We start from the raw sequence: 13,988 nt of genomic DNA, 5'->3' as shown, positions 1-13,988 counted from the left end.
ATTAAACTCAGAAGCAAGCCTCTAAGAGAGAAAACTATGCTGGGAAGACCATGAGATTCAGAGGGGTTGCTAACAAAAATATACATAGCATCACTGTGTCATAGTATTCTTACCTGTAAAGTTAGGGCAATAATATGTACCCCATAAGGTGGCTACGAATGTAAGATAATGAGTATAACAAGTGCTTTGTATAAAGCACTAAGTCAGTGGCTCTCAAAGTTTTTAGTATCAAAAATTTTGACATTTAACTCTTAAAAAGGACTCCGTTTCAGTCTTAACAATTACTGAGGATCCCAAAGAGCTCTTGTTGATGTGGGTTATCCCTATTGGTATTTAATATTTCTGATACAGTGGTTATTCAAAAAATATCTACTCTTTAAAGGTAATAATAAACACTTTACATACTAACATAAATAACATTATTTAAAAACATTTCCAAATCCAACACAAATTTAGTGAGAGCAGCAGCACTGTTTCTACAGTTTAGCAAAATTTTAAATGTATGATTTCATAGAAGACGCCTAGATTCTAATATCTACATTGACATTCATTCTGTTGCAATACATTGTTTTGGTTCAAGTATATGAAGAAAATCTGGCCTCACAGAGATGTGTAGTTTGTAGAAGACTACGTGCTCGCAAACGAGACGTTCCGATAAGTCCTGCTCTTGCAAACGAAGCAGGGCGTTGGGGGCTTGTTTATGTGTAAACATCTTGAAAATCCAGAAAGTCAGGGAAAGGTCAGAAAAACAACAATGTTTCTTGTGACTTGGCAACATTCCACAAACGACTGTATAAAATAAAGCAGAGCGCGCCATTCGAGGCAGCCGCCATGTTTGTCTTGTCTCGTGTTGTCTTGTGTGTTCATTCCTTTGTTTAGGAAACATGCGGACCCCAACAGTAGTTAGAAAAGAACTATTTTAATAGCTCTTTCAGATAATGGTAGATATTCAACAGGACACTGAAACTCAACAAGTGGTAGTTTCTTAAAGGTTAACTGCGATGTGGAATCCGGAATCATATCAATGACCTTTTTGTACTCTGCTACACTGAAATCCACTGGTCTCTCTTATACTTTCAGTGAATCTTTTATCCCAGCATTATTATATAATACAATGTAGGTTGACTGGAAAATATTGGTTTACTGAGTTATAAAGAGCTTTCAAATGTCGACACATTTCATATACAATAGCAAAAAAATATCACATTACTTACCATCTCCACCGACTTCATCAGAAATATTTTAAGTACTGGGAGGCTGTCAAACTCATGGTAGTAGATACAACTTTTCAAAAATTCTGTTTTCCCCATGAAAGATCAAATTTTACCATTTATAAAAAATACCATGAGTTGTTTTCTTTGAAGGTTTGCTTCTTGCATTTTCAAGAAAATGTCTGTCAAACACCATAACACAAATAACCACAGTCTTGTCTGTCAGTTATCCTTCCAAATAAAAATGATACTCCATGAAAACAGCAGCTTGTAACTCAGGCACACATGTTTTTCCTTAAGTCAACCACTGCATTTCAGCATACAACAAGCCTTTATGCATTGTTCTCATTTCATCACATGGAATATTAAACTAGATGTGCATTCAGGGGTCAAGATTAAATGAGATTAATATTTTTCTGCTTTATCAAGGACATTCGTAAGTGAAGCTGGCATTTTTTTTAACTGCAAGTCCAGCATGTGGTGGTGAAGAATCCAGTGACAGAAGACTAGTGTAGCTGGTGCCACTGTCCTGATTTGTGCTCTGGCACCAGCTGTTTGACACACCACTTTTGCACCACCAGTGCCAATGTCGACCAAGGCAAAGAATGTCTTAGTATTATTATTATTTTGACTTTGCGGATACCTGGAAAGGGTCTCAAGGCCCACCTCCAAGGTCTGTGGAAAACAGTCTGACAACCAGCGTACTCAATACGCATTAATTAATATTATTAATACTCGAAAACAAAAACAGGCTTTTACAAGCTGCTACAAAGAGAGGGAGAACATTTAAAGAAACCAAGATAAAAATGACTTCATCCCTTAGACTTTGGACAAGAAGAGAGCCTGTGTCAAGGTGGGGTGGAGCAGGATTCACAAGTTAATAGAAATGGAGTTATCACCACAAATACAGTGCACAATTAGTAGAGGCAGAAGTTTTCTCTCTTAAAGCAGAGGGGAATATTCCAAAATCTAAAAAAACAGAGCCAATTTGTCAACTAAAGCCTGTGGCTACAAATATAATTATCAGAAACAACGGACTTGAAAACACACAATTTAAAAGAAATTAGTGGATACAAACATTAACAAATGCTAAGATAATGAAAGACACAGGATTCATATGTAAATTAGATAATAGTACAGGTAATTTTTATCCTAAAGGATTTTCAGACTATAAATAAAAAAATAGACTGCTGGTGGTGGTTGGGGGGGTAAATGCTGTAAGCTAACTTCATTATCCTCTGTAAAACAGTTTCCTTATTTAATAAAAAAAGAGAATAGTGGAACTAAAGAAAAGGGAAGTACCAAAATGTTTTAAATGCTGGAAAAGTGATTATTTATGTGGTTTTTGACATAATTTAAAGGAAACTTAAAATTTTATGTCTATTACATGGAAAAGAGAAAAGAAGATAAACTTACAAAAGGACACACAAAACATAATTCATGATTCAAATACTAGGGTTAGAAAAATATACATGGGCTGAATGTTCTTTTATTAATTTCCTACTGCTGCCATTCAAAACTGCCACAGACCTAGTGGCTTAAAGAGCATAAACCTAGTAGTTTAAAAAGCATAACCCTTACAGTTCTGGAGGTCAGAGTCCAATATGGGTCTTGCTAGGCTAAACTTAAGGTGTCAGCAGGACTATGCTTCTGAAGGCTCTAGGAGAGAATGTTTCTTTGCCTTTTCTAGCTCTAGAGGCTGCCACATTCCTTAGCTCATGGCCCCTTCCTCCATCTTCAAAGTCAACAATGAAGAATGCAGTCCTTCTCATACTGAATCACTCTGACCTCCTTTTCTGTCTCCCTCTTCTATATTTAAGGACCCTGTAAATACACTGGCCCCAGCCAGAGAATCCAGAATAATCCATCTTAAGGTCAGCTGATTAGCAAACTTAATTCCATCTGCTACCTTAATTCCCCTTTGCCATGTAACAAAACATATTCCCTGGTTTCATGGATTAGAATGTGGACATACTTGGGGGTCATTATTCTGCCTACCACACCTCTATAAAAAGAAAGCTTGCTTCCTAGATTAAGAAAGTAAATCTGTTACATTCAAGAGTTACACTTGGAACCAAAGTCAAAAGTCGAACCAACTATCAGAAATCAGATGACAGAGGTTTAGCACGCCTGGATAAAGATAAGAGCAACAATTTACTATCTTTAAAATGAGATAAATTAGATTTCAAAGCCAAAAGTATTAAAATGCCAAGAGGACTAATAAGGAAAACCTAAATAACAAAAACCTAACAACATGACCATGGAATATGGAAATAATTTTAGAAGTTTTCTTTCTTTTTTTTTTTTTTTATTTGAGACGGAGTCTCGCTCTGTCGCCCAGGCTGGAGTGCAATGGCGGGATCTCAGCTCACTGCAAGCTCCGCCTCCCGGGTTTATGCCATTCTCCCGCCTCAGCCTCCCGAGTAGCTGGGACTACAGGCGGAGCTTGCAGTGAGCTGAGATCCCGCCACTGCACTCCAGCCTGGGCGACAGAGCGAGACTCCGTCTCAAAAAAAAAAAAAAAAATTACTAAAATACAATTGAAACATAAAAACACCTGGGCAGCTGCCAAAACAAAACTCAGAGAAAATGTGTTCATTTCAAATGTTTAAATAAAAGTAGAAAACAAAGAAAAAAAAAAGAGGCAAAGGAAAACTAGTAAACTGAGTTTCTAAGAAATTTGGGGGGAAAGCCAAGACATGAAAATAATAAAAGTAAAGGTAGAAATATAGATATGAAAATGAAACTGATCAGTAATCCCAACAGCTGGCTTTAAAAAAAATTAAACTACAAAGCTGATCAAGTAAACCAAAGTAATATAATCAGAAAGTTCAAAAGATGTAATTCATACACATTCCTAGTTGGGGAAAGAGGATAGTATCTTAACTATATCAATATATTTGGAAGCAAAGTCTAAAAGGTGACTGCATAGCCAAAAGGAAATATCAAGCCTGATTTGCAAGAGAATACACAATAATGTGCAATAATACAGTGATAAGAAAATGCATTTACAAAAATAAGTTACAGTCATAGCCTAAACTACTTTGAGTTACTTTTCAAGAAATATTCAGACCAGATTCCAAATATAAAAATAGACTGCTTAATTCTCCACAAACCTGGGAGAATTGGGAGGTTCCGGTTTAACATTAATCACTACTTCTTAAAATGCACCTTTCCAGTTACACCTTTAGAATGGATTTATTCCACTCTCATTTGAATCTGTAGTGTTAGTATATTATGAATCACTAAGTAGTGTTACCTGGTGTCCTCTCTGAAATTTGGGAGCTTTCTGCTCAGGCTCAAATTCCCTCTCTCCAGTTTGCAGGGTTGGGAGAATAGGTAGAGAAAAGGAAGCAGGGAGGGAGAGAATATACATAGCAAAGGAATGATGACTCTGACTGTAAAAGTTCTGGTATCTGTTTTCTGCATATCATAAGAATGCAGCTGGACTCTTTTTAGACCTATCAGTTTTTTTCCAGTGGAAGCTGCTGGCTTCCCTGGAGCACATACACGCGCCTTAACACATGCCTGCATGCACGTACACACGCACAGGCACATACGCACACACAAACTTTGGATGGCACATCCCAGTTTACAGCTTGACAGCATGGCTCCAAATGACAACCTGACATTCTCACAAACTATCAAGGGAATTGCCCCTCTTACACCTTATTAACCAAATTTAAGGTCTTTTAGTGGAGATTTTAGCTGGTTTTATTAAGATGAAAAATGTTTAAGAGCATTTAACCAGTAGATACAAAAAAGCACAAAAGCCAAATAATAGCAGAGCCCACGCCAGTAGGAAGATCTGCATTTAAGTTCCTCAACTGCTATTCATCAGCGGTGCGGTCTTGGGTGAGTTATTTTCCCCCAGGTCTGTTTCCTCATCTGATTCCTCATATACTGATTCATTAAGACAAGGGTATGTGAAAGCACTGTGTAAATGATACATTTTACCCATTCTAGTTTTAGCAGTACTATGAAAGACAAAAGTTCTGCCACACTGTAGGTAACAACCTTGTTCAGTAATCATTGTTGTCACTATTAGGTTGGAGCTGACAAAGTATGAGTCTCCACTTATAAAGCATCTATCTCCAGAGTCCGAAGCTTTTGTCTTAAATTCCAGTCACCTTGTACAGGCATGACATATCAGGCAAAATAATTAAAAACTCAAGCTCCATATTAAAAAGCTTAACTTCTGGAGTCCTAGGAAACTATCTAAAACTCCTTCAATTCACCGTCTCTCCTGTACAACAAAGATTTCCCAGTGGTAGATGTCTATTTGTACTCAACATCCACTCATTCAGCACCCAATTCAGCACCTCCAAATCCTGGCCCTTAAAGAACACAGCTAAGAACAATGTGTGTATAATTATCAAGTAATAGGAATGATATTTTTAAAGCTAGAAATTATACATTCAAATGAGATTTCTCTCCTTTAACCAGTCCCCTTGGGAGGCAATGCAGTAATTCCAATGGTACTTCATTACTCAAATCATCTTTGAAGCTTTTTTCTTGGAAGCACCTTAAGAACCTGCAGTCTGATCTTCTGACTATCCCAAATGGTACTACATTTTCACTGAGGGTGGATTCGAATTTTGGAAATGGCAGTCAGTCAAGAGCCAAGGTTAGTGAATAGGATGTGTGATCAAACTAGGTGGAACTATTTTGGTTGAAAATGATAGATGATCATAAAGCAATGAGATGGATCCTCTTATGTGATATGTAAACTGACTTTAAAGGGAATTCCAGATGAGTAACAAGGAGTATGAACGATGGAATAGGTTTATACATTCTCTTTCCCCAAGTAACTTCTTTGAATGACAACACTCATTTGGATGTATAAGCGCCACTAAGAGGTTTGTTTTAATTACTTACAATTTGTAAATAGAGGGTTCCTTAGTATACTGGATCTACAATGTCATGGGGGAAAGGAGTTGTCACTTAACTAGAAATACGGCATGGCATGCAGGAAAGAGCACAGGCTTCATGAGACTGACGTGGATTCGAATCTTGACTTGGATTCTTCCTGTCTGAGAAACTTCAGGGAAGTCACAAGCTGTCAAGACTTTAAAATAAGGCTGATATCTAATTTTGCAGGGTTGTTGTAAAGATCATGGATAATGGATGCAAAGCCCCTACATTGGGCCTGGCATGTGGTGGGTACTCAAGAAGTCACAGCTATTATTAACAGCAACATCAGTAAAATCGAGACCATTTTCTGACTGTAGGTGGCTTGAGAGGACAGAACAACAAATAAGCAGTCACTTGAGTGGTAAGTAGTTCATTGACAGTATTGACAGTACACTTGTGCATTGGATACTGCTTTCTTAAAAACAATAACGTGTAAAAAACATTTGCAGTAACTAACACTATATATTTTTAATTCACACGACACATGTCATCTGCAGTGCTCATACCACATGGACCTCTTCACTACCTGAACATACCAGGCACTATCATGACCCCATGCCTTTGTGTACTTTGTCCCTTCTGAGATACGGAAAGGGGCCAGCCCCTCCACACCTATGGGTATTTCTCATCAGGTGGGACAAGAGACTGAGAAAAGAAACAAGACACAGAGACAAAGTATAGAGAAAGAACAGTGGGCCCAGGGGACTGGTGCTCAGCATATGGAGGACCCGCACCAGCACTAGCCTCTGAGTTCCCTCAGTATTTACTGATCATTATGTTTACTATCTTAGCAAGGGGAGTGTAGCAGGGCAACAGGTGGGGAGAAGGTCAGCAGGGAAACATGTGAGCAAAGGAATCTGTATCATGAATAAGTCCAAGGAAAGGTGCTGTGCCCAGATGTGCACATAGGCTAGATTTATGTTTCTCTTTACCCAAACATCTCAGTGTAGCAAAGAGTAACAGAGCAGTATTGCTGCCAGCATATCTTGCCTCCAGCCACAGGGCGGTTTTCTCCTATCTCCAAATAGAACGGATGGGAATGGTCAGCTTTACACCCAGACATTCCATTCCCAGGGACAAGCAGGAGACGGAAGCCTTCCTCTTATCTCAACTGCAAAGAGGCCTCCCTCTTTCACTACTCCTCCTCAGCACAGACCCTTTATGGGTGTCATAAGGCCCTTCCTTTCCCATGAGGCCATATCTCAGGCTGTCTCAGTGTGGGAAAACCTTGAACAATACCCAGGTTTTCTTGGGCAGAGGTCCCTGCGGCTGTCCGTAGTGCACTGTGTCCCTGGTTAATCGAGAATGGAGAATGGCGATGACTTTTACCAAGCATACTGCCTGCAAACACATTGTTAACAAGGTACATCCTGCACAGCCCTAAATCCATTAAACCTTGATTCATTACAGCACATGTTTCTGTGAGCACAGGGTTGGGGCTAAAGTTACAGGTGAACAGCATCTCAAAGCAGAAACAATTTTTCTTAGTACAGATCAAAATGGAGTTTCTTGTCTTCCTTTTCTACATAGATACAGTAACAATCTGATCTTTCTTTTCCCCACAAGATACCCTTCCAACTCTCTGGTCTGATGACAACCCTACAATTTTAGCTCAAAAGTCTGGCTCAAAAGACTAGCTCAATTCAAAACCTAGCTCAAAAGTTATTTCCATTATAGACTCTTCCCTGCCTGCTCGAGACAGAACTAGTGGCTCTGCCATTTGTACTTCCAAGACATTTGTTTTCTTTCTCTGTAATGCCTCATACTCTACTGAATTCTTATTTCCCTTTCATTTCTGCTTCTTCCACTAGGCTTATGCATTGAGAGGAGGACTATATTCCATTTATTTTTGTACTTAGAGCACCTAGTACATCGCTTGGCATGAGATAGGAACCTAGGAGATGTTTGATGAATCAATGTTCTAAATATACTTTGCAAATAACTATTAGAGGCCAGGTAGCTGCCTTTAGTGAACTATATTACCAGCAATCGCATTCCTTTTTCCTGACTTCAAACAAGGTACAAGATAACTTATATGGACTACAGAATGTCTTTTGAAGATGCAGCATATAGAAGTTTCCAAACACTACTGATCTCATCAGTACCCCATGCCCACATGACGGAACCCCTGGAGCAACATTTCTCAGCCTTTGTTCCAGTCTAGCCCACCTGAGGGATATACCACACTCTCATCAGGAGCTCACCACACAGATGACTAAGAAGGCCCAGTAGAGTTCTCACAGCCTTCCAGTGCCACATGGCTGCGAGGGTGGAAGAGCCTTCTCTGAACCAGCAACTCCCCCAAAGTAGCAGAAAATTTCAAGGCTCCGTGGTGAGTGCAGGGAGCCCACCTAATGCTACCTACTACCAGATCCCTACCACCCAAAATGCCTCAGAATCAGTTTGCCTATTCTAAGAACAGGGCTCTTTCACTGTTAGGAAGCCTCAGGCATTCAAGGAAGGACTTGTTTGTGAGTCCAGTACATCTGTTTCAGCATGTGTTAACCTGCACAACTAAAAAGCAATTATGAAAAGAAGTTCATGATCAACCAGTTCTGTGCCAGATGGAAATAGGCAGAGTGGGTCAGCTGGCAGCCCTGTACATCTGAGTGTTGACACCCGTGAATCATTCTCTGTCACTGCAGTTTCCAGAGCCTTGCCAACACGGCAATGGGTTCAGACTTACCAAGATCCAAAAGGTTGGAAAGGGGATCTGGAGCCATGACCCATGCCTTGGGACCCACCGAACCATGACAGTGACTATTTCTGTAACAAAGACATACTCTTCAAAGTAAATATAGCCATATTCTGCCTTAGTGCCATGTTATTTCCCATCTCTCCAATGGAATGGCTGCACTCTGAAGGTGGGAAGAGTGTGAGAAGAAAGAGAACCAGGCCACAGACCACCAGGAAAGCAGTGATTGAAGGCAGCAGCTCTAGATTTCTCTTATAGGCTCTGGAGAGTTATCCACTTATTTATTCAAAAAATATTTATTGAGCCAGGTACTATTCCAAGTATGCAGGCTACAATACTGACACAGTCACAGCCTTGACCCCATAGAACTTAAAGTTTAGTGGGGAGGCAGGTATTAATCAAATAAGAATCCAGACAGACACAAGGGTACAAATATGTACTATGATGGAGGAGTAGTAAATACTACAGGAACCGTAGAAACAGGGAGCAGTAAATCTGGTCAGGGAAGTCAGGAGAGCTTCCCTTAGCAAGTGCCAAGTGAGGATAAATAGCAGTTCACTAGGCCTAGAGGAGAGGAAAAGAGAGGGAAACATTCCTGGTAAAGAGAACAGTAGGTGACAAGGTTCTGGGATAGGAGGGAGATATTGAATGGATTCAAAATTAGAGGCAGGGGGCAAAGCAGTAGCATCAAGGTTTGAATCCCCAGCATAAGGTAACTTCCTGTGTACACCCCTCAGTTTTCTTTCTAGCTATTGGGAAGGCCTTCCTCAGCATTCAAGGGGACTAAAGCACATTGTCAAAAACTAGTAGTGCTCAGGAGACATGAAACACTACCAGCTAAAAAAACAAATCTGATTTACCAATAATACCTGGCCAATGTCCTCTTGAAATATCTGTAAAATTAAGGAACTCACTACCTCTGGCAACAATGAATCAGGAAAATGGCACAGTATAAAAGACCTTTAAACTTTTCAGGCAGAAATACATTTTAATCCAGGTAGAATTAAGATATTGATAAATATGTTGATAATTACTATAAATCTGCTTAGATACCAGGTATTTCATTGTAATTTCATATACTAATTTTTTTGGGGGGGAAAGGGCTAAAGGAAAAAATGGTTAAAGGTAATATCAGTGCAGCACTATTTTGCTTTGGTAACTCTGTTAGCCTGTTTGATCACTTGAGGCAGTTTCTTGTGGCTTCTGAATTATCTGTCACCTTGCAAACAAGTCATGTAGCTTTCTATTTGTAAGGCACTTTGTAATCAATCATTAATTGGCCTCCTTACCCTGCTGAGAGATTATACTCATTCTACAGATAAAATAATAGATGAGTGAGTTGCCCAAGGGCACAAAACAATTCAGTTTTTACTTAACTTTCTTATCACCATCTCCAAATAGAAGACACACATGGCTTGTCCAGCTACAGCACCAACCCTACTACCCTGCAGACCAATCCTAACCCCTTGATGCAGCAGAGGAACGGACTGCAGTTAGTTCTGTTACCTCCTCTATGCCTTCCAGGCCAGCAATGATAATGTCTGCACTGTGTTAGAGACACTGGCACTGCAGACCAGAACATGAACTCAAAGTGGAATAAGAGCACATAGAAAGTCACAATGACTCACAAGTTAAAATGTCACCATCCCTAGGGAGACTGCACCCTCAACATACAAATACTTCCCTAAAACTTCCTTTCATCCTCAACAAGCAGCCAAGACAACGGTCCCCAGAGTTGACCCCCATAGTACAGCACTGCACAGTACTGTAAGGCATCTTAAGTGTACAAGCCCTTCTTCACCCCTATGCTGAGACCGCCAGCATCTAAAGCACCTAGCATAGGTTACAGCACACAAATGTTCACTGAGCGCATGTCTTCCCAACTAGCAAATAAGGGAAATGCATACTCCCTTCGGAGAGCAGTGCACTTAAGTGATCAGTTAGGCCAACTCCTTATTTTACAGAAGGGCCAAAGAAGGGCAGAGAATCACCCAGTTACATATGGCCTGGTATCCAATCCAAGTCTTAGGGCTCAGTTTAGTTCCACAAACATTTTATATGCCAGATACGGTGGGTTGGAGGCGCTGGGGACACTGAGATGAGCAGGAGATGGTCTCAACTTCAGGGAGCTCACAGCCTGGGGGAAAGAACAGTTACAAAACAGTCGGGCAAGTGCAAGGACAGGCGCTTGAGTTCTTAGCCAGTGTTTTCTCCACACTGTCCACTGGGTGTTCCCCAGCTGGAAAAGAAGGCCAGCAATATCTACTTCCTGCAAATAAACTTGTAGTGAAGACTGATGAGAAAATGAGTATGGAAAATGATCAGGCTTACCCAGAAATGCATTATATAAGGCATTGCCATACCCTGACACTGACTCCAAGTATTCAACACTGTTGCAGGTATCCGTTCAACAAAGAAGCAAACAAGAGAGGGATGGGCATAAACCCAAGGAAAACCCCAAGGACTGCGCGGAACTGGAGGAAACAGCTGGGGTGGGGGTAGGGGTGTTGGGTCAAGTGAGACGGCCCTGACGCGGAGAATGGAGGGCCCGCAGCGGGGTAGAAGAGGATGGAACCGAGAGGAAGAAATTGGGACACCAATGAGGGACAGCAAGCAGAGAGGAATGGGGCTCCCTTGGGGCAGGACGGGGCCCGCGGCCGGGCAGGGGCTGAAGGCACCGGGCACGGGAGGAGGAAGCGGGCGGGCGCCGAGGCCGACTGCTTTGCCTGGGGACAGCTTGCACCCGCAGGGAGGCTCGGGCAGGCGCCCGGGTCCTCGGGCTGCAGCATCTCGCCCGCCGTGTCTCCCCGGAGCCGAACACCAGCAATTGCCCGAGCCCGCAGCGCGGACTCCCGGGGACGCCAACGACGCCGCCTCACCTCGGGTTGAAGTCCTGGAAGAGGCCCCTCAGGTTCATGGCGGAGAACTTCACCGCGGCGTCCTCCTCCTCCTCCCCCGCAGCCCGTGCTGCACAGCCTGCGCCTTACAGCGGGTTCATGGCGCCAGCTCCAGCCGCGTCCCCGCTGCTGCTCCCGCTACTGCTCCCGCCACCGCCACCGCCGCCGCCGCCGCCACCGCCCAGAGAAACCTGAGCCACCGCCCCCTGCCCCTCCTTCCGGGCTTCCGTACGGCGGCCGCGCATGCGTCCGGAGCCCCGCCCAGAGCGCAAAACGCTGAGAGGCCCCCATGCCTGGGTCTGCACGCGACCCGCCGAGGAGACGAGATGGCAGGGGGATGGAAGCTGGGAGTGAGCAGGGCACCGAGGAAGGGGATACTGACGGGCTGAAGTCCTGCAGGGAGGGAGCGCGCCGCCGAGGAGTCTGGCGGACAGGTCTTGGCAGACACCTGTCACCTTGTCCCGCGCTACCTTCTGGAGATTTTCCCCAGTGACAACTGAGCCCTGGGAGTAGTGACAACGAGTGAGACGTTGCGTTTTGGCGATGTCATCCCAGGCTTCACCTGTCACATCTGTCAACGACTCCAAAGTTTGGGTCCCAGCTTCCCTTCCAGTTCCCAAGGCAGCATGTCCAGGTATGCTGGCTATTCCCAACTCAAGCTACCTAGCCCCAAAGTCACTTCCCGTCACAACCGCCTCCCCCTCCTGGGTTCCCTTTTTCCCTTAGCAGCAGGCCTATTCGTAGGGGGATATTCAAGCAGGAGACGTGGAAATCATCCTCATTTTTCTAACCCAATTCAGAGCCTCCTTGGATCCTGTCTAAACTTTGTGGTCACTTCACACTGACGTCTGCCTCCACTCCAGGCTGCCCTACTTACAGGTACCAGGTTCATCTTCCTTGGGCAAGTCAACATCTTTGAGTCTCAGTTTTTCTCCTCTGGAGAATGGAAAGATAAAATCCTCTTTTCTAAGCGTGTTAGGAAGATTCAGTGAGATCATGTGCATAACACACTGCCTGGTACACGCTAGGTGTTCAAAGAATGCTGTTGATATCTGGTACTCTTTCAGGTGTCGGCCCCTCGAGGATTTTGTTTGCTTTTGGAATCCAAGAGCAAGACAAGCTCATAGCAGGTGACCTAGTTTACCATCTTCACTTCGGGCAGATTTAAGTTTTCATGAGCACAGCAATGTCTTAAACATTAGTCTAGTATCATTATGGATAGTAGTCATCCTTTGTTGCAATAGCAGAGTTTCACAAATGACAATTTTATACTGTTTAGCCTCAAGGGCAGCTTGAGAGAATCACAATTGCTATAGTCATACTTGGCCTTGATGTATCACCTTTCTTCTGAGAACGTAAAAACATATCATAAGTGGTAATTAAGCTTCCCAACACCCACTGGGTAATGGATATTATTATATGAGCTGATTTTAAGGATGAGTAACCCAAATCAAGTTTTCATCTGCTGAAGCACCAGGACCCTGTCCCAGACTTTTTCACCCATCTTCCTTTCCCATCATCTGGGTAAAGTCCAATGTGTAGCCCAGAGGAGGTTCTCAATAAACACTCAAATACAGACGAGGAACTAAGGTACCGAGAAGCTTGTAAAACAGACCCTGAGCAAGCCAGCAAGTAAGGGTGGAGGAGCACAGATGCAACTCAGGGTCTAGCTGAACCTGAAGTCCACACCGTTAGAAAGAGATGCTTGCCAGTGGTCAGATTGGACAGCACCATCTTCATTACCAGTGACCTTGCCCCAAGCAGGCATGAGAAGATGGTCTGCCAGTTCAGACACTTGAATAACAGGCACCGTTGTCCTTTCAAGAGCTTCATAGATAGAGACCAGGCAGGCTTCTCAGAGTCCAGATCCTTGAGGGCAGATGCTATTTTAGTGAGATCTCAGGGAGTCCTGGAGCTGAACCACCGCTCTACAGGCCCACAAGTTCAGTTTTAGCAGTTCTTCCAGAGTTGACCAGGCCCTAGAAGCTATCTAGCAAAGGCAACAGGGCACTGATGCACAAATTACTTGTCAGTGTGTTCTTTAGCTCTGACAAGGTAAATTGCCAAGAGGAACATACGAACCTGTCTGTGAGGAAATACAGGAAGAACTGGACTTTCCCGAGGCCTTACATCCCCAGTCTTCAAGAGGTGAATTACCTGGACTGCTTCTAGAAGCCCAGCCCGGTACGCTACTGGGAAAAAAAAAAGCCAGAAACCAGATGTCCATCTGGTCCTCTCTCCAGCAAGTGCAAAAGACCCTACTGACAACCC

General features: G+C 42.9%; 1 protein-coding gene and 1 long non-coding RNA gene across 2 annotated transcripts in view; one reads left to right on the top strand and one right to left on the bottom strand.

Annotated features, from left to right (window-relative positions):
- LOC105485057 (transmembrane protein 185A) overlaps positions 1-11,882 on the bottom strand; it is a 33,594-nt gene extending 21,712 nt beyond the window's left edge. Inside the window, exon 1 of the mRNA XM_011747237.3 lies at positions 11,700-11,882. Within this exon, the coding sequence (XP_011745539.1) occupies positions 11,700-11,737 (38 nt within the window). The 5' untranslated portion in view covers positions 11,738-11,882. The remainder of the gene's footprint in view (positions 1-11,699) is intronic.
- A 99-nt stretch (positions 11,883-11,981) lies between these two features.
- Positions 11,982-13,988, top strand: part of LOC139360831 (uncharacterized) — a 40,985-nt gene continuing 38,978 nt past the window's right edge. The window contains exon 1 of the long non-coding RNA XR_011618361.1: positions 11,982-12,351. This is a non-coding gene — a long non-coding RNA (uncharacterized lncRNA). The remainder of the gene's footprint in view (positions 12,352-13,988) is intronic.

The sequence above is a fragment of the Macaca nemestrina genome, chromosome X (assembly GCF_043159975.1).
Source record: "Macaca nemestrina isolate mMacNem1 chromosome X, mMacNem.hap1, whole genome shotgun sequence".
In the NCBI taxonomy this organism is placed as follows: Eukaryota; Metazoa; Chordata; class Mammalia; order Primates; family Cercopithecidae; genus Macaca; species Macaca nemestrina.
This window is presented reverse-complemented; position numbering and strand designations above follow the sequence as displayed.